The sequence below is a fragment of the Hyperoodon ampullatus genome (assembly GCF_949752795.1).
Source record: "Hyperoodon ampullatus genome assembly, chromosome: 11".
Taxonomy (NCBI): Eukaryota; Metazoa; Chordata; class Mammalia; order Artiodactyla; family Ziphiidae; genus Hyperoodon; species Hyperoodon ampullatus.
The window spans coordinates 96,789,119-96,806,357 of record NC_136924.1 but is presented as its reverse complement, the minus strand read 5'-3'; the positions used below and the strand labels follow the sequence as shown (position 1 = coordinate 96,806,357).

The 17,239-nt window shown below is 57.9% G+C and overlaps 1 protein-coding gene across 1 annotated transcript; it reads left to right on the top strand.

Annotated features, from left to right (window-relative positions):
- The first annotated feature begins 774 nt into the window (after positions 1-774).
- On the top strand, positions 775-16,944 carry PLEKHG6 (pleckstrin homology and RhoGEF domain containing G6). The gene is made up of 16 exons (XM_079714555.1): positions 775-801; positions 1,960-2,165; positions 3,394-3,549; positions 4,102-4,266; positions 4,638-4,733; positions 5,041-5,091; positions 5,336-5,485; positions 6,286-6,396; positions 6,520-6,669; positions 6,851-6,988; positions 7,232-7,351; positions 8,382-8,514; positions 8,631-8,746; positions 15,142-15,287; positions 15,906-16,610; positions 16,804-16,944. Exons 2-16 carry the CDS (start codon positions 2,028-2,030, stop codon positions 16,811-16,813), a joined length of 2,385 nt encoding a protein of 794 aa, XP_079570681.1. The 5' UTR covers positions 775-801; positions 1,960-2,027; the 3' UTR covers positions 16,814-16,944.
- The last annotated feature ends 295 nt before the right edge of the window (positions 16,945-17,239 follow it).

The window sequence follows — 17,239 nt, the reverse complement described above, 5'->3', positions numbered from 1 at the left end:
AGTGAAGAGCGAGGGTGCCCCCATCTGATACCCCCGTCCTCCCACCCCCAGACTTGATTAATGGGAGAAGTGTTGGGTCAGCCTCAGCCTGGCACCAGACGCCATCCCTAGAGCAAAGGTGAAGTCCAACCTTCTACCAGATGGCTGGAGCCGGCAAGCAGAGATAAGGGTCACACTTTGGACTCCACAGCCGGGGGGGGGGCAGTGCCCCCGGGGTCCGTGAACCCCGACACCCCTTCTGCTGCGGGTCCTGCTCCCCTGCCTGGTTAAAGGAGGAAGACGGGGCCGAGACCAGGGCAGTGGGGGGCTAGTCAGTCACTCACAGCACGCGCAAAGCGAGGTGGGCACCTGCTGCGGGTCACTCGGTCATCACCGCCGCCCGCCGCGGGGAGGGGGCGCGGGGGGTTGCAGCGCGCGAGGGCGGCGGGCAAGCCAGGGTGGGTGCCAACTTCAGGGGCGAGGGGAAGCGGGGAGGGGTCCCTGCGGAGCGAGCCCTCCTCGGCGGGGGAAGGTGGTGGCCGCAGCCCGGGCAGAGCCGCTCGGTCCCCAGGGCCCCACGGGCGCCCAGTGCGCCGCGGGTCCGGTGCCCGCGGGAGAGGGAGGAGCCAGCCCGAGGCCCCGCCCCTCCGCCCCTTCCCTCCCGGCCCGGCCCGGCCCGGCCCCGCGCTGCGCTGCCCTGGTCCCGCGGGCCGCTCGGTCCCAGACCCGGCCGGGCCGCGAGGCGGGCATCGCGGGGGGAGCAATCGGCGACCGGGGTGCTGGCAGCGCGGGCAGCGGGCGCCGGGACACCTGCGGACACAGGTGAGTGGCGGGAGGGCGGGGGCGGGGCGCCGGGGCTGGGGGCGCGGGGCCGAGAGAAGGGGAAGCCGGGTCAAAGCTCGGAAAGGACCCCGGGGAGGAAGAGGGACTCAGGGCCCTAGGAGGGAGGATTATTGGGAGGGGGCCCGGGAGACAAGGAACGTTGTCCCCTGCTCATAAGTCAGAGGAAAATTAAGGGGCGGGCTGCGCGGGATTCTGGGGCCCACCTGGAGGGAGACCAGCACCTGCTTAGGAGGTCTCTCCTCTCCAGGCCCTGCCGCCCCAGAGAGCGGGTCCTCTATCCAGGTTTAGCGGGAGGGGATGGAGCCCCGCGCGCGCGGCTCCCAGCCCCACGGAGGAGGTCCCATTGGCTGGGGAAGACCAAACAGAGCCTGCTCCCCCTCGGCTTGTCTGTAAGGCCAGCAGCCGGATAGCTGTCTATGGCCTGGAGGGTCCAGGTAAGGGGTGGGGCAAGTTTTTCTCTAAAAGACCAGATAGTAAATATTTCAGACTCTGAAGCGGCTGTGGTCTCTGTCACAGCTAGCAGGAACGTAGTCACAGACAACTGGCCAAGGAGACGATGTGGCTGTGTTCCCATAACACTTTATTTATGGACATGGAAATTTGAATTTCACATAATCTTCGTATGTTGTGAAATATTCTTCTTCTTTTGACTTTTTGCAACTATTTAAACATGTAAAAAACATTCTTAGCTTGTGGGCTGTGCAAAAACAGGCGGCAGGCGGGGCTGTGTCCAACGGGCCCCCTCCAGCTTGCCACCCCAGACACTCATCCCCCACTCCCGTGTTTGGAGGAAGGGAGGGTGTAGCTAGGTGCACGCGGCATCCTGGATGCCGAGGGACCCTTGCTCCCAGCTACTCTTAGGACTTCAGCATCCTTTGAGGCCAGGGTAGGAGCTGGTACCCCAAATGCACAAATGTGAGGGAAGGGGCATGGTTCCAAGGGGCTTCCTACCCAGCATGTCGGGGTGTGCCCGACCCCCACCAAGTCATAGATGAGGCAGCTGTGCTCTCCAAACAAGTAGTCTTGGCCTTCCCCCTCCCTGTCCCCCTCTTCCCCTCCCCCTCCCCCCTCTGTCTCCAGCCTGGCGTCACCCACTGATGAAGGCTGGCCCTTCCATTCCTTATTTTCTCTCTGCAGCCTCAGCGGGTCCCTTTCTCCTGAACATTGGAATTATGACCCTTGGGAGGTGACCCAGGAGAGAAGGGATGCACGCCTTTGGTCCTCCCAATGAGGGTCGCCTCCAAGGACTGGTGGCCTCCCGCATTGAGACCTATGGGGGCCGGCTTCGGGCCTCCACCCCGAGTACTCCTGGTAGCCTCTGTCCCCGAGGAGGCCCCGTGCTGGTGAGTCCAGACTGTGTCCCAAAGGTGACCGGGGTGGGGCAGGGGGGAGGACACCCAGGCTTTCAAGTCTCTGTCCCCTTGCCAGGCCTTGGACTGCTCTATTCTTAGCCCGCACCCCTGCCTTCTTTCGTGGGTTGTGAGGGAGAGGATGGCCGTGCTGGGCCAGGCTCCCGGGACTCCACACCCATCCCAGACAGACGGGCAGGTGAGGCAGAGAGCCGGGAGGGGCCAGGCCCTCAGTGCTGTTAGACTGGTCACAGGCACGGAGCTGGTGGGGAAGGTCACCAAACCCAGGCTTTGGCACCTCCCCGACTCCCACCTCTACTTGGGAGGAACCGGTGGGCTCCTTGAAGCCTGCCTCCCTCTGAGTCAGGCCTGGAAGAAGAGCAAAGGTTCAAGGTGCTCCTACTCTACAGGTGGGAGGGGAGTGAGGGCCTGCCCACCTCCACCCCAGCTCCACCCTCCTGGCGGCCTCCAGTGCTGACCAAGGAAATGGGCGTGGAGGCTCAGCAGTCTTTCCCTCAGCTTCCAGGCTCTCCCTCCACCTTGAGGTCCGTTCTGCTTCCGGCCGGGGGTATCCCCTGCCTGACTGCAGGAGGGTTTGGCCCTGGGAGGCAGCTGAGGGTGGGAAGGGAGAATAGGATGTCTGTGGGGTAAATCAGGCCACGGGCAGATCAGGGAATGTGACCAGGCCTGCCCAGGAGGAGACTCCTGGCCCAGGCCTCAACTTCTCACACGGAAGGGCAACCACTCCCAACGGGCTGGGACGTGCCCCGGGGAGGAGGCCGCACATGTGAGGGCCCCCGTCCCCACGTGCGCGGGAGGCTGTGAGGGCCCCAGAATGCGTGTGCACCGGGCGCTGTGCACGCATGGCCGTGGTGCAGGGAGCACACACGGGAGTGGGGTTGGAGGGGGACACTGGGACCCACGCAGAGCCTGGGCACGTGCGTGCCTGTGCTCCTGCTCTGCACGAGGCCCCACTGTTACCCCCTGGGCCCCCTGGGGACCCGGGCCCGGCAGGCCCCTGCCTGGCTCAGCGGCCTCCCTGGCAGTGGCTGCTGTGACTCAGGGCCAGAGCGGCTCTCACCAAACTGGTTTGAGGGGAGAGGTGAGCTGGCCCAACTTGCCGGCCTAGGGGATGCTGTCCGTAGCCAAGCCAGGCCCCACAGCTTGTCTGGGACTTCTGTGGGGAGAGGACAACCCCAGAACTCCCCCACTCCTCCTCCAGGATCCCAGTGGCCGACACCTCCAAGGCTATGTCCGCTTTACCAAGGGTTCTGGCCCGGCCCGAGGCCTGTCTCCCCTAAGGCTGCGAGAACCAGAGCCTGAGAAGAGGCATGGAGGCCCCTTTGGGGCTGGGACACCTCACTTCCCCAAACTCAAGGTAAGCGGTCCCTCTCCTCCCATCCCCAAGCTCACAGCCTGAGCTGCGACGTCCTCCCGAGACCATCAGAGCTGAGAACACGGGAGCCCCTCCAAGAAGCAGTGTGTGGCTCTGTCTAGAGACCCTCTCAGGGGAGCATCTCTAAGCCAGGCGGCCTCGTAAAGATGTCCGCTTGATGGGCAAGTGTCAAAATGTTCCTGAGACCACTGGTTCCCTAAGTCCCATTCTGGTCTCCACCTGAAGGTCCCTCTGAAGGGTTGTGTCTCAGGAGAGCCCTGGAAGCTATCTTTCTGGTCAGGAAGCCCAGGTCAGACCCCTCTGTCCAGGGACCTTTCTGCAGACAAGGTGCCTCTCCATCCGTGTTCCGGCAACACCCTGTACCCTGTAATCCCAGCCAGGATTGATCCTCGTCCCTCGGGCCTGCGTGTCCTCACTCAAGCTCAGGGCAGCTTGCCAACACACACACACACACGCACACATGCACGCACGCACGCACGCAGCCCTTCCCGGGCCAGGAAGTGGCCAGGACTAATCCCTTCTCGGCGCCCCCAGGAAGTCACCAGAGCCCACGAGCTGGAGGTGCGGCTGCACACTTTTAGCATGTTTGGAATGCCCCGCCTGCCCCCAGAGGACCGGCAGCGCTGGGAGATCGGAGAGGACAGTGACAGCCGCCTGGCCATTGAGAAGTCCTGGAAGGAGCTGGTGCCTGGGCACAAGGTGAGCCTGGGACACAGTGTCTGTCCCCGTGGGGTCCTAGACACACACACACACACACACACACCCTTCACCTCTGCCCCGGCGGAGGGAAAGGCCTTGGGAAGTGGGGTCTGCAGGGACAGCACTTGGGGGCATCTTGCTGTAGCTTCAGATCCCGGCCCCGCCACGTACTAGCGAGACCTCGGTCAAGACAGCAAACCTCTCTGCGCCTCGGTCGCCTCCTCTGTGACTCGGGGATAACACCCCCTACACACTGGAGGACTGGGGGACGGTTAAAGGCTTTCTGTGCAGTAGATCTGGTAGCATTCAGCAGATGGCAGCTGCTGGTCTTGTCATCATTCCCCAGCTGAACCAGCCCTGTCCCCACCCAGGAGATGACCCGGGAGCTCTGCCACCAGCAGGAAGCGCTGTGGGAGCTACTGACCACGGAGCTCATCTACGTGCGGAAGCTCAATATCATGACGGATGTGAGCCGCCCTCCGCCCCCCGCCAGGCCCCGCCGCATCCCCGGCAGCCCCGCCCCCGGGCCCCATCCTTGGCCGTTTACCGTGTCCCTTGAATCAAGCCCCCCCCCCCCCGTTCTCCAGACCGGAAGGGACACGGCTGTTGGGGAGAAGGGGCAGGACACCAAGATCCCCCTGACCTGAGACCTGCCCGGGGTCTCGGAAGAGAGGCTCGCGATACTGAAGGTGGGGGTGGGGATGCTGTGAAGGGCTGGCTAGGCTGGGGTCTGAGAGGAGGAGGTCAGGCGCTGAAAGCCCTCCCTGCATCCAGCTCCTAGCCGCCGGTTTGCTGAACTTGCAACGAGTGGGGCTGCTGACGGAAGTGAGTGGGCGCTCGGGGTGTGGGACCCAGCGAGTGGGGGGCGGGGTCACAGAGCGGAATTGCCACCCCCGTTTACCCTGCCCTCCCCACTCCCCTCCTTGCTGTAGACCCCAAGCAGGGTGCAGGTCCCACCCAGCCCCTGCCACTCGGGCTTAGCCGTCCCTGCCTGCCCACCGCCCTGCCTGCCCACCGCCCGTGCTGCCCGCAGGTCACCTGCCGAGGCATGTTCCGCTCCCTCCTCCAGGTGTCAGCTGAGACCCTGTTTGGAAATGTCCCCAGCCTGATCCGAGCCCACCGGAGCTTTTGGGAAGAGGTGCTGGGGCCCACCCTGCAGGAGACGCGAGCCTCGGGCCAGCCTCTGGACCCTGTCAGCCTGCAAAGCGGCTTCCTGTCGGTGAGGCGGGGAGAAGGGCCCCATCTGGATGGGGCAGGACTGGGAGAGCCCCAAGGGGTCCTGTCCGCTGGAATGCTTATACCACTGGCACCCTGCCGTGACTAGAGGGGGGGTCCAAGGGCACGACCCCCACCCCTAAAAACCACCTCACCTCTTACCTTCATTCCACCAGTATGACCTCTGTCCCGAAGGCTCTTTGGGCTTCTGGAGCCCCCAGAGGGAGGGCAGCTATCTCAGGGAAGGGCTACACCTAAGCTCTCATCGACCATGAAATCTTATGTCCGGGGCAGAGACCCATCGACAAGTGGCAGGGGGCTAAGCAACTTGTCCCTCAGGGGCCTGGGGGGAGGGGATGTGAAAGGCTGCAAGAGGCCCAGGATCTGACTTCCTCCCAGTCCACTGGCCAGGGAAACGTGGCCTTGCAGAGTTGGATTCGGGTAGAGAGGCAGGGGGACAGTCTCCTGGGGGCCGTTGGTGGCCCTCTTCCCCAGGAGCGGGGCTCTGGGCAAGCCTCAGGCCACCACCCCGTGGCTGGGCTGAAATGGGATCCGCAGTGCCCTGAAAACGCTCCAGCTAAATTATTGATGGAGGGTGAGGTCCAGAGCAGCGGGGCATGGCGGGGGCTGAGGATGGAGCTCAGAGGGTGGCAGCGGGTCGGCCCCTCGGGACCTCAACTCCTCCTTGGAATCCAGAGAGGGGGGCTGGAAGTGGTGGGGGGCTGGGATTGGCGGGAGCTGGACTAAGGATCTAGGCCAGGCTCCGTCCCCTGCCCGCTCCCCGCCCCACACCTGTGCCTCCAGTTCAGCCAGCGCTTCCAGCCCTACGTCCTGTACTGCCTGCGAGTGAAGCAGACCATGGCCTACGCCTGGGAGCAGCAGGACAACAACCCTCTCTTCAACACCTTCGTGCAGGTGGGAGAGAGGCTGCTGGGAAAGGGGGATGTGGCGGACCTGGATCCAAGGCTGAGGGTATCCCCGGGGCGGGGCAGGAGGGGGGCCTGCAGCCCCCTGACCCCTGCCCACCTTCCCTGGCAGTGGTGTGAGAAGCACAAGCGCTCGGGGAGGCAGATGCTGGGGGACCTCCTCATCAAGCCCCACCAGCGCATCACCAAGTACCCACTGCTGCTCCAGGCTGTGCTCAAGAGGAGCCCCGAGGCCCGCGCCCGGGAGGCCCTGACGGCCATGGTAGGGGCCACCAGGGCTGTACCCTCGGGAGTTGGGGGCTGGTGAGTGGGAACGGATCTCCAGGGACCCTTGAGGTCTCTTTCCTTACATGTATGTGCCCGCGTGGCACTGATGTCGTCGTCTGGGTGGGATGTGCAGACGAGGAGCTGAGCTGTCCTCCTTCCACAACCCCCTCACCTAGATCGCAGCGGTGGAGTCATTCCTCCGACACATCAACAAGCAGGTGCGCCGGGGCGAAGAGCAGGAGAGCTTGGTGGCCGCAGCCCAGCGCATCGGGCCCTACGAGGTCCTGGAGCCGTCCAGCGAGGAGGTGGAGAGGGTGAGAGAGGCGGAGGGAAGGGGGGTCCAGGAGAGCAAGGCCCCCGGGAGGACGGATGAGGCCGAGGCCTGCAGCGGGGAGAGGCAGAGGTGCCGCGGGCTGGGTGCGCCCACCCTTCCTTCCCGAGGGTGAGGGTCCCCGGGGCCGGGTGCAGAGGAGGAAGACGACGGCACTGGGGTGCTTCCTGTCCTCCAAGAGGCAGGATACCCAGTGCCCTGCCCCTGTGCGTTCTGCGTCCCTCAGAACCTGCGTCCATTCTCCACGCTGGACCTGATGGCCCCCATGCTGGGGGTTGCTTCTGAGCACACCAGGCAGCTGCTGCTTGAGGGGCCTGCGCGCATGAAGGAGGGACGAGAAGGGAAGGTGAGGGGGCTGTGGGAGGAGCGAAGAAGACGGGAGAGAACTGGAGAGAAAGCAGGGAGAGGCGGTGGGACACAGGCTGCGCCAGAAGGCTGGAAGTGGGAGGAGGGGGTGTGTGTGTCTGTGTGTGTGTGAGTCTGTGTGTGTCTATGTGTGTATCTAGTGTGTGTGTGTATGTGTCTCTCTGTGTGTCTATGTGTCTCTGTGTATCTATGTGTCTCTGTGGGTGTCCGTATGTCTATGTGTGTGTCTGTGTGTATGTGTGTGTGTCTGTGTGTGTATCTATGTGTGTGTATGTGTCTGTGTGTGTATCTATGTGTGTGTCTGTATGTGTCTGTGTGTGTATGTATGTGTCTATGTGTGTCTGTGTCTGTGTCTATGTGTGTTTGTGTGTGTATCTATGTGTCTGTATGTGTCTATGTGTGTATATGTGTCTGTGTGTGTCTGTATCTATGTGTGTCTGTATGTGTCTATGTGTGTGTGTCTATGTGTGTATCTATGTGTGTGTCTGTGTGTGTGTGTGTCTTTGTGTCTCTGTGTGTATTTATGTATGTATCTGTGGGTGTCTGTATGTCTATGTGTGTGTCTATGTGTGTATCTATGTATGTCTGTGTGTGTGTCTGTGTCTGTGTGTGTCTGTGTGTCTGTGTGTGTGCCTTTGTATGTGTGTGTGTGTCTCTGTGCGTGTCTGTGTCTGTGTGTGTCTGTGTGTGTGTGTCTATGTGTGTATCTATGTGTGTGTATGTGTCTGTGTGTGTATGTAAGTGTCTGTGTGTGTCTGTATCTATGTGTGTCTGTGCGTCTGTGTGTGTTGGGAAGAGGACGTGGTTCTGGCTTTGCTCTGCTTGCTGGCATGGCCCTGAGTCAGCCACTTTCCTACCTATAAAGTGAGAGATGGGCCCAAAGCGACACGGCTCCCAGCTCTCCTATCTCAGCTCTGCACCCGCCCACACACCCATGCGTGAGCCCCGACCCCTGTCCCGCCTGCCCCCTGCTCCAGCTGACCCTCATCTCTCTCTTCGCTTGCCCCCAGCTGGATGTGTACCTGTTCCTCTTCTCTGATGTGCTCTTGGTGACCAAGCCCCTTCGCAGGGCAGACAAGGCCAAGGTTATCCGCCCGCCCCTCATGCTGGAGAAGCTTGTGTGCCGACCGCTCCGAGATCCAAGTATGTCTCTCCTGGGGGAACTTTTCCTTCTCCCTTCCCATCGGCTGGAGAAGGAGAGGTTGGGAAGGGGATCAGGTAAAGTCCAGCCCTGGAAGCAGACCTTCTCCTCCACCCAGGCAGCTTCCTGCTTATCCACCTCACCGAATTCCAGTGCGTCTCCAGCGCCCTCACTGTGCACTGTCCCAGCGCTACAGACCGTGCCCTGTGGCTGGAGAAGACCCAGCAGGCCCAGGTATGTGAAGCCAGGTGTGGGAGCAGGGGGATGGCGGGGCCGCGGAGCTCAGATCCAGTGCACAAGAGTGGAGGATGGGGAGAGAGAGGGTGGGGTGCACACAGCTTCAGACCAGACCTCTTGCCCCTCCGATGCACCCTCGAGAGGGAGACACAGCCTTGACCAACCTTAAGAGCATGGAAGAGGGACTTCCCTGACGGTCCAGTGGTTAGGACTCCATGCTTTCACCGCCGAGGGTGCAGGTTCAATCCCTGGTCAGGGAACTAAGATCCTGTAAGCTGCATGGTGTGGCCAAAAACAAAACGTATAAAAAAAAAAAGAGCACAGAAGAAAGCCTTTGGCCAGGTAGGGCACCAGTCCCTGGGAGAGCCAAGACAGCCTCCCCTGAAGGTTTCGAGGCTGTGAAACAACTGCTGAACTTGAGCTTCCGTTCAGCAAACATGAACGGGGCACCTGCTGGGTGTGCACAGGCTGGGTGCTGGGGAATCAGAAAAGAATATAACGCCATTTCTGCCCTCACAGACTACATGCTGCGGCCTAGGTAGACAAACAAGTATACAAATAACAGAAACATGTGGACGGAATGGAGTTAGGACAGGGAAGGGAGTGGTTCGCTCTGTCTGGTGGGTTGGTTGGGAGAGGGACTGTGCAGACGACAGGGATGCTTCAGAGGACAGAGAGGGCTTCACAGAGGAGCTACTTTCTGAGCACCGCGGGCGGGCATCTAGGAGCACGTCAGGGGACCAAGGTGGGCAGGAAAGGCATTCCAGATGGAGAGCAGAGTGTGCGAAGGTCGGAAATCAGAAGCAGCTGTGTGTGTTGAGTGCACCATCAGCTGAGTGGTTGACATTACCAGGGCATCAAGCACAAGGGCAGCACAACGGCAGAGAGGCCAGGAGGGAGGTGCCACCAGATCATGCCCATCCCTGGATGCCGTGCTGGGGAACTTGAACTTTGTCCTGTGAGTGACACAGGAGCAGTAAAAATGTTAACTAGTGGAGTGGAGTGATTGGGGGGGGGCAGATTCATGCAACAAAAGCCGAAGGAGTTCAAAGGAAGGGAGACCCGAATGGAGCCATATTGGTTACTGCTTGGTGCCTTAAAGCAACAGAAACATTCTCTCACAGTTCTGGAGGCCGGAAGTTGAAAATCAACATGTCAGCCAGGCAATGCTTCCTCTCCATAGCTCCATGCTCTCTAGGGGAGCATCCTTCCCGGCCTCTTCTAGCTCCTGGGGGCTCCAGGTGTTCCTTAGCCTATGGCAGCATCACTCCACTCTCTGCCTCTATCTTCACGTGGTCTTCCTCTCCATGTGTCTCTGTGTCCCAATCTCCCTTTCCTGTCTCTTAGAAAGACACCGGTCATTAACCCAAAATCCAGGATGACCTCATCTTGAGATCCTGCACTGAGGATCTATCCACATCTGCAAAGACCCTTTTTCCAAACAAGGCCACTCACATTCACACATTCTGGGGGTCAGGACCTAGACCCATCTTTCTGGGTCCACTATTCAACCCACTACAGGAGCAGAATTGCCAAAGAAGAGGGAAGATTTGAGTTGGACTTTAAGGATGGGGAAGACCCTGGGCAGAAGACTCAAGGGAGAAATTGGGCTGGGTTTATTCGGGGGACAACCAGCATGTCTGTCTGAGTCTGGAGGGAAGGGTTTTGTGTGGAGCCAGTGATGAGACGCCAAGTTCTAGGGGACCCCAGGGCCTGTAGAAGAGTGTGGACTGGACGAGACTGAATTGAATTGGGTTGGCAAGTTGACACCAGAGCCACTATAGATTCTTGAGCTAGGGAAGGCCATGGTGAAATCCGTGTGTTTTGTCTTGAATTGTCAGGTGGCATGTGACAGGTGGGCTGGGGGCGGGAGAGATTGGGGGCGGGAGATTTCCCGTACTAGTTTGGGTATGAAACATAGAGGTTGAGTGCCATGGCCTTAGGGACATGGTGCAGAAAAAGAAGAAAAGAAGAAGAAAGAAGAGACAGGTGAGCCTTAGGGAGACTGATAGAAGCCTCTACCGAACCCATGGTTCAGACCCCAGCTCTGCTTCTTACTAGCTGGGTGACCTTGGGTGAGTTATGTGGCCTCCCTAGTCTTCCGATTCTTCACCTGCAAGATGGATATAAATAATAACAGTCCTTGTCTCGTAGGGAAGATTCAAAGAAACCATTCAGATTAAGCAGGCAACATGGTGCCTTGGTAACTCAGGTCCACAAGGACAAAGGATGACTTGCTCCCGAGGTTCCTGTGTGAAAGGCTGCTTTGGCAATGACAACTGAAATCATTAGAAAGGGAAACCTGTTTGTCTAGTTGTTGCTTCCTGGGTGGCGTGGTGCATGGGTAGCAAGGTTTAGTTTTAAACAGAAGCACTTTGGAAATGAGGTAATGGGAGACAGCCAAGTGGAGACCTCTTAGGGGTTTGTGGAAATATGGAAACACAGACTAGAGTTCAGGCGAGAAATGAGGGTGAACTATGAAAACTGCTAAGAGAGCAGATCCTAAAAGTTCTTTTCGCAAGGAAAAAAAATGTTTGTAACAACGGTGACGAATGTTCACTAGACGTTGTGTGGATCACTTCATATGTACACAAATGTTGAATCATTATGTTGTACACGTGAAACTAATATGTCAGTTATACCTCGTTTTTATAAAAAGAAGAGGCATTTTGAACAAGTTAAGAAATCATAGTGTAGACGATTTCTAAAGAATGCAACTGCACTATTTTTAAAGAGTTTAAATCAAAGTAGTGCTTCTCATAGGACTTGCTTTAATGAGTAGATTATAATGATTTGTCGTTTGCACATCAGGTAATTAGGGCTTTGAAACTTTGGAGGATGCGTAAAAATAGTCTTGTTCTTTAAACAATTTTAAGCATTTCCCACAGTTTTACCTATAGCATCGTATCAAGATGTGGAGAGCTTATTCGAGAAAAGGAAAACCAGAGCTTAGTCTCTGTTTAAACACTATATTTAAATATTCGGAATTACAAGAGTAAAAAATAAATAGGAGGTTTATGCCATTAAAAAAAAAAAAGAAAAAAGGATGAGAGGCAGAAGCTCAGGGTCTTGTGTCCTCCAGCCCTTCGGGGCTGTCATTTCCTTGGATACCTAAACAAGATGGTGACAGCGCCCAGGAAGCCAGAGGTAGGGGACAGGGTGTGGGTCATCTGCCCTGACCCGTGCTCCAGGCCGGATCAGAGTCCCCCCTCTCGGTGCAGTGGGGCCTCCTCTCTACACCACCGCCCCCCAGCCCAAGAAGAGACCCGCCACCTTCTCCTTGGAACCCCCAGGGGAACCACTAAAGATTGCCGGTATTTTTTTTTTTTTTTTTCCGGTACGCGGGCCTCTCACTGTTGTGGCCTCTCCCGTCGCGGAGCACAGGCTCCGGACGTGCAGGCTCAGTGGCCATGGCTCACGGGCCCAGCCTCTCCGTGGCATGTGTGATCTTCCCGGACCAGGGCACGAACCTGTGTCCCCCGCATCGGCAGGCGGACTCTCAACCACGCGCCACCAGGGAAGCCCAATTGCTGGTATTTTATTACACAAATTAATTTAGCCCCCGGGAGTTTTACTCCACGCTAACTGAGGTAGAGAAGGCATTTCCGATACCTAACCAAGCAGCGCACAAGCTCCTTGCGTCCCCTTGCAAAACCAAAACCCCTGAAACTTGGAAATGAGTTTGTCCTGCTACTGCCTCACACCAAAGTCTTAGGGAATCCTTTTCGCAGTTACCACCAGTCCTTGTAAGCTGAAGAAGGCAGTAGAATACCTACTGATCCAAGGGGTCAGAGTGGTTTTTCTCCGCCTTACAGAATCGTACATATGTAGATTTATTCCCAGCGGGTCTGGCTGTGTGGCTTCAGCTTTTAGAGAATATGAGCTTCTCAAGAGGAGAGAGACTGAATCTTGGGAAATGCCCATGTTTAGGGGCTGGGAAGAGGAAAAGGAACCAGTGCCAGGAGCAAGGAGCTATCAGAGACGAGGCCAAGAGGTGAACGGAGGAAAGAGGCGGGCTCGGAGGGCCCGCAGCCCAGCCCTTACTCATCATCTGCAGCAATTCTCTCAGCTCCGGCCCCACCTGGGAACTGCAGGGGTGATGGGAACCACGTTGCAGGACAGACGGGAGGGTTATGTTTGTAAGCTGCTTGACACGTGCCCGGCACTTAATAGGGGTGTTTATCGTTGTCATCTTTAGAAGATGCCAACATCTTCTAAAGGCCAGGGGTGCCTGGCCGAGGGCACCTTCCAGAGATGGTTTTCGTCCGTGATGGGAGACTTGGGGAGGGCAGCGGGTGAATTTGGGAGCCGCTCCAGGGGCAGCAGGGAGAGGAGGCATTTCCTCCCAAGGCTTCAGTTCCCCACCAGGGCAAAGGAAGAGGAAGCATGGCGTGGGGGGAGCCCTCCCTTTTCCCGGCTTTGTGGGGATGTCACATTCAGGCCCAAGCACCAGTTTCCTCTTCCTTTCCCACCCTGCCCCCAACACGTCTCTCCTCTTACCCAAGCTGCGAAAATCCTCCCAGGTTTGCTAGAGAGCCTTTGGGGTGGCCGGGGGTGCTTCAACCAGCCCCGTCCCTGGTACCTGAGGTGTCAGGTCCTCCATCTCCACCCCACCCCTTGCCTCCCTGATTCTTCCCAGGTGGGCCCACGGGAGAGTTTAGTAGAGATGCTTGCATGGGACAGACGTTCCTTCCAGACCACCCCCCAGCCGCCTTCCTCCCAGTTCTTTTCCTCCACACACCATCTCTATCCTGGACATCCCAAAGATAAACCTGAACTTGAGTCATATGGGGCCAAAGGGCATCTCAGCAGGCTGCCCCAGCCTCACCCTGACCCCGGCCCCACCCTGACCCCAAGAGCGGCTCCTCCCACCCTCACTCTGCACAGCTGGCAGATGCGGAAAAGGTCACAGGACCTGGCCCGGTGTGCTGGTCTCCTGCCCCCAGACACCATCATCCCTGGCTCTGGCCAGCAGAGCAAGTCTTGTGAGACTGCTGAGAATCTTTGCATGAGACAGTGACTGGGAAGCCAGGGCAGGAAAACTGGAAACACAAGCCTGAGGTCATCTTCCTGTCCCTGTTCATCCTTTTCTCCAACATGTCTCTTGTACAGACCCAGCTACCCCCCACCCCGTTGTGTTTCTGGAGAGGCTTTGGGAAGGTCCAGAGTTGCCTAAGAATTGCTGGTTCATATACCTGAAGGGGGAAGGGGGAGGGGATATTCAAATTACTTAATAACCAGAATGGAATGGGCATCAACCAATCAGAGTAGAGCTTGGGGGGGGGGGCGTCCTAGAGGCCCCCTGCTGTGCCAGATGTTATCCCTCTGCTGCTGGATCTTGGAGGGCAGGGTAGTCCTGGCGAAGGAAGGTGGGAGGCTTGGGCAGTAGCCCTTTGCTCACCAGCATAAAAGTACTTCAATATGTGCACAATGATAAGGCCATTCCAGCCAGTGCTGGTATCAGCGCCGCCCCCAGTAGCCTCCACCACCTCTTTTTGCCAAGCCTCCGCCTTTGGGCTCTCCAAGGGTTCCCTTGCCATCCCTCCCCTCCCCCAAGAGAAAGTTGTCCTTTGGCAATTCCTGACCCTTTCTAAGGCTGCCCTTGAAAAATAGTGCAGTTACTGAACTAGGACTCACAGAGAAAGACCCAGTCCCAATTCTGCTTCTCTCTACCTGTGCGCCCTGGATCAAGTCCACTCATCTTTCTAAGTCTTGTTTTCCCATCTGTAAAATTGGCTAATATACTGCAGGGTGATGGTGTGTGTCAAATGACCGCCTGCATGTAGAGGTGCTTTATAAACCACTTCTCAGATATCACTATTTTATTCCGGTGGCGCCTGTATGAAAATGCTAAGGAAGACAAAACATAATGTATCCTCTCTCCATTCCTCTTGGGATGGTCTTGTTGTCAACTCTGAAGGACAACAGAGTCCTCAACCCAGGACAAAGCCTGCCCCTGCCTGCCCTGGTGGTAGGAGAAAGAGTAACCTGAGGGCCCAGCATCATTCAGAGCAATTATGCCACCATCACCACCAATCAGGGAGGACTTCCTGAAGGAAGAAACAGACCAGACCTTGGCTTGCCAAGGGGATGTGAGAGGCAGGAAGAACGTACAGGTAGGAAAAGGGGCCTTATGTTTACCCCACACATCCTAGGACCAGCTCAAGAGTTCAAATACTGGCTCCATCCTACTTTCCCGCGGCATGGCCTTGGCAGTTACTTAACCTCAGAGTCTCTGTTTCTCAGGAGTAAAGTAGGAGCAAAAAAATCTGCCTCATAGGGCGGTGGTGAAGATAAAGCAAGATAATGTATGTAAAGCACTTAGCATGGTGCCTGGCATACTGCAGGTGCTCAATAAATGAGAGCTCTTAATGAAAGTATCCCCACCCCAGGTCACCCTGCAAAAGCTGAAGGCAGAGGAGTACATCCAACAGAAGAGGGAGCTCCTGGCCCTCTATCAGGACCGGGACAGGGAGTCCCCAGGCCCCAGGCCCGCCACGCCTTCCGCGGAAGGCTCTGAGAGCAGCACAGAGGGAAGGTAAGACCTACAGGGCGTACAAGGCCTCCCAGAGGAGGGGGGCTGCAGGCAGGGAGGGAGGGCAGAGGAGCCCACCAGGCTACAGGTTGACACCAGCCGTGCGAAAGGCCACATGAGACAGCCTGTGGGGTTAGCCAGCCTAGGGCTGGCACAGGGTGAAGGAAACAGGCACGAGAGGCACAAATTCCCTGAGAGAATCAGGTTCCCCAGGCCAGGGATGGAGAGTGAAGTTCAGTGTGGGTTTGTGGAATGTCAGAGCTGCGGGGACCCGGCTAGTTCAAATCCCCAGAAAGCGTGAGAGTTTCACCCAAAATAACACGGCTGTTGAGCAGCACGGTTATAGAGAAGAAAAAGACTCCATCACTGGGGGATAACCTCAGGGGAGCTCAGGAAGCGCTCAGCAAATACTTGATAACAAGTTTCTGGACTGAGTGCAGGGGCTAAAATGCCTTAAAGGAGCTTACAGTCTAGCCAGTGAGATGAGAAAAACAATCAGTGCAGTGTAAGAGTGATACCAAAATAAGTTTGGAGGAGGGTCCATTTCTGGATGGAGGGATCCAGGGAGACTCCCTGGACTTGAACTTGACCCCTCAGCATCTGACTCTGACCATTTGCTAGTAACTCTAGGACTCCTGAGTCCTCGACCGTCATCCCCCAGCTGGTGGTGACAGAAGACACAGATGAAGATGCTCCCTCGGTACCAGATGATACCTCGGACTCTGGCTATGGCACTCTGGTCCCAGGCTCCCCCAAGGCGTCCCACTTCCTGCCAAACCGTCTACGCTCCAGGGCCCTTCGGCGGGACCCTCGCCTTACCTTCTCCACCCTGGACCTCCGAGATACTCCTTTGCATCCCCAGCCTCCTGACCCCCAAGCTCCCCAACGCCGAAGCGCCCCTGAACTGCCAGAGGAGTGTGTCCAGAAAGGAGGCAGCCTTCCCAGGGGAGACCCACCGACCTCGTCTGAGGAAGAAGACAGGACCTCGGTTGGAGAGAATGTGGTAGTGGAAACCTTACATAGCACCCGACTTCGGGGGCAACTCTCCCCCTCCCCGACCCACACTGACTCTGCTGGGGAAAGCCCCTGGGAATCCTCAGGGGACGAGGAAGAAGAGGGGCCCTTCCTGGGACCCAGCTACAGCCCCTCCCCTCATCCGCTCCGGGCCGAGGACATGCTCCGAGAGATCCGGGAGGAACTGGCCAGCCAAAGGATTGAGAGAGTTCCCGAGCCTGGGGACAGCAGACCTCGGAAGCTGACTCAGGTCCAACTGCAGAGGATGCGGGGGCTTCACATCATACACCTGGACACGCCCCTGTCCACATCGTAAGTGCAGAAGGGAAGCTGGCATGGGATGGAGCGGAGGGGAAGGCCAGTATGGAGCCAGAGGGGATGCGGGGGGGCGGGGCGGGTCAACACAGGAGGGCAGGACCAGAGGGGGGTCATGGCGGGGAGGGGCCTTTAGCCTCACTCTTCACCCCATGCCTGCCTACCTGACACCTGCCTCTTGCCTTTGCAGAGATGTGTGAGGGAATACCTCCCTAAGAGCGCTGGTCACCACCTCCACCCCTGGATTCTACCTCAAGGACACTTCCCCAGGCACCCTGCCCTTCCTGCTCTGAGGACTTTGGGGATCAAGAGCTGTGCATTGATGTGTCACAGACACACCAGAGTCCCACATAAAGTTGTACATAAAGATGGCCGTCCAGGGGCTTCCCTGGTGGTGCAGTGGTTGAGTCCGCCTGCCGATGCAGGGGACACAGGTTCGTGCCCCGGTCCAGGAAGATCCCACAGGCCGCGGAGCGGCTGGGCCCGTGAGCCATGGCTGCTGAGCCTGCGCGTCCGGAGCCTGTGCTCCGCAACGGGAGAGGCCACAACAGTGACAGGCCCGCGTACAGCAAAAAAAAAAAAAAAAAAAAAAAGATGGCCGTCCAACCAGCACTAGATGAGGGCGG

Coding starts and splice junctions, on each gene's coding strand:
- PLEKHG6 (XM_079714555.1), top strand. CDS start 2,028: ATGCACGCCTTTGGTCCTCCCAATGAGGGTCGCCTCCAAGGACTGGTG. Junction 4,267..4,637: donor AGCTGGTGCCTGGGCACAAG/GTGAGCCTGGGA, acceptor GTCCCCACCCAG/GAGATGACCCGGGAGCTCTG. Junction 8,515..8,630: donor CCGACCGCTCCGAGATCCAA/GTATGTCTCTCC, acceptor TCCTCCACCCAG/GCAGCTTCCTGCTTATCCAC.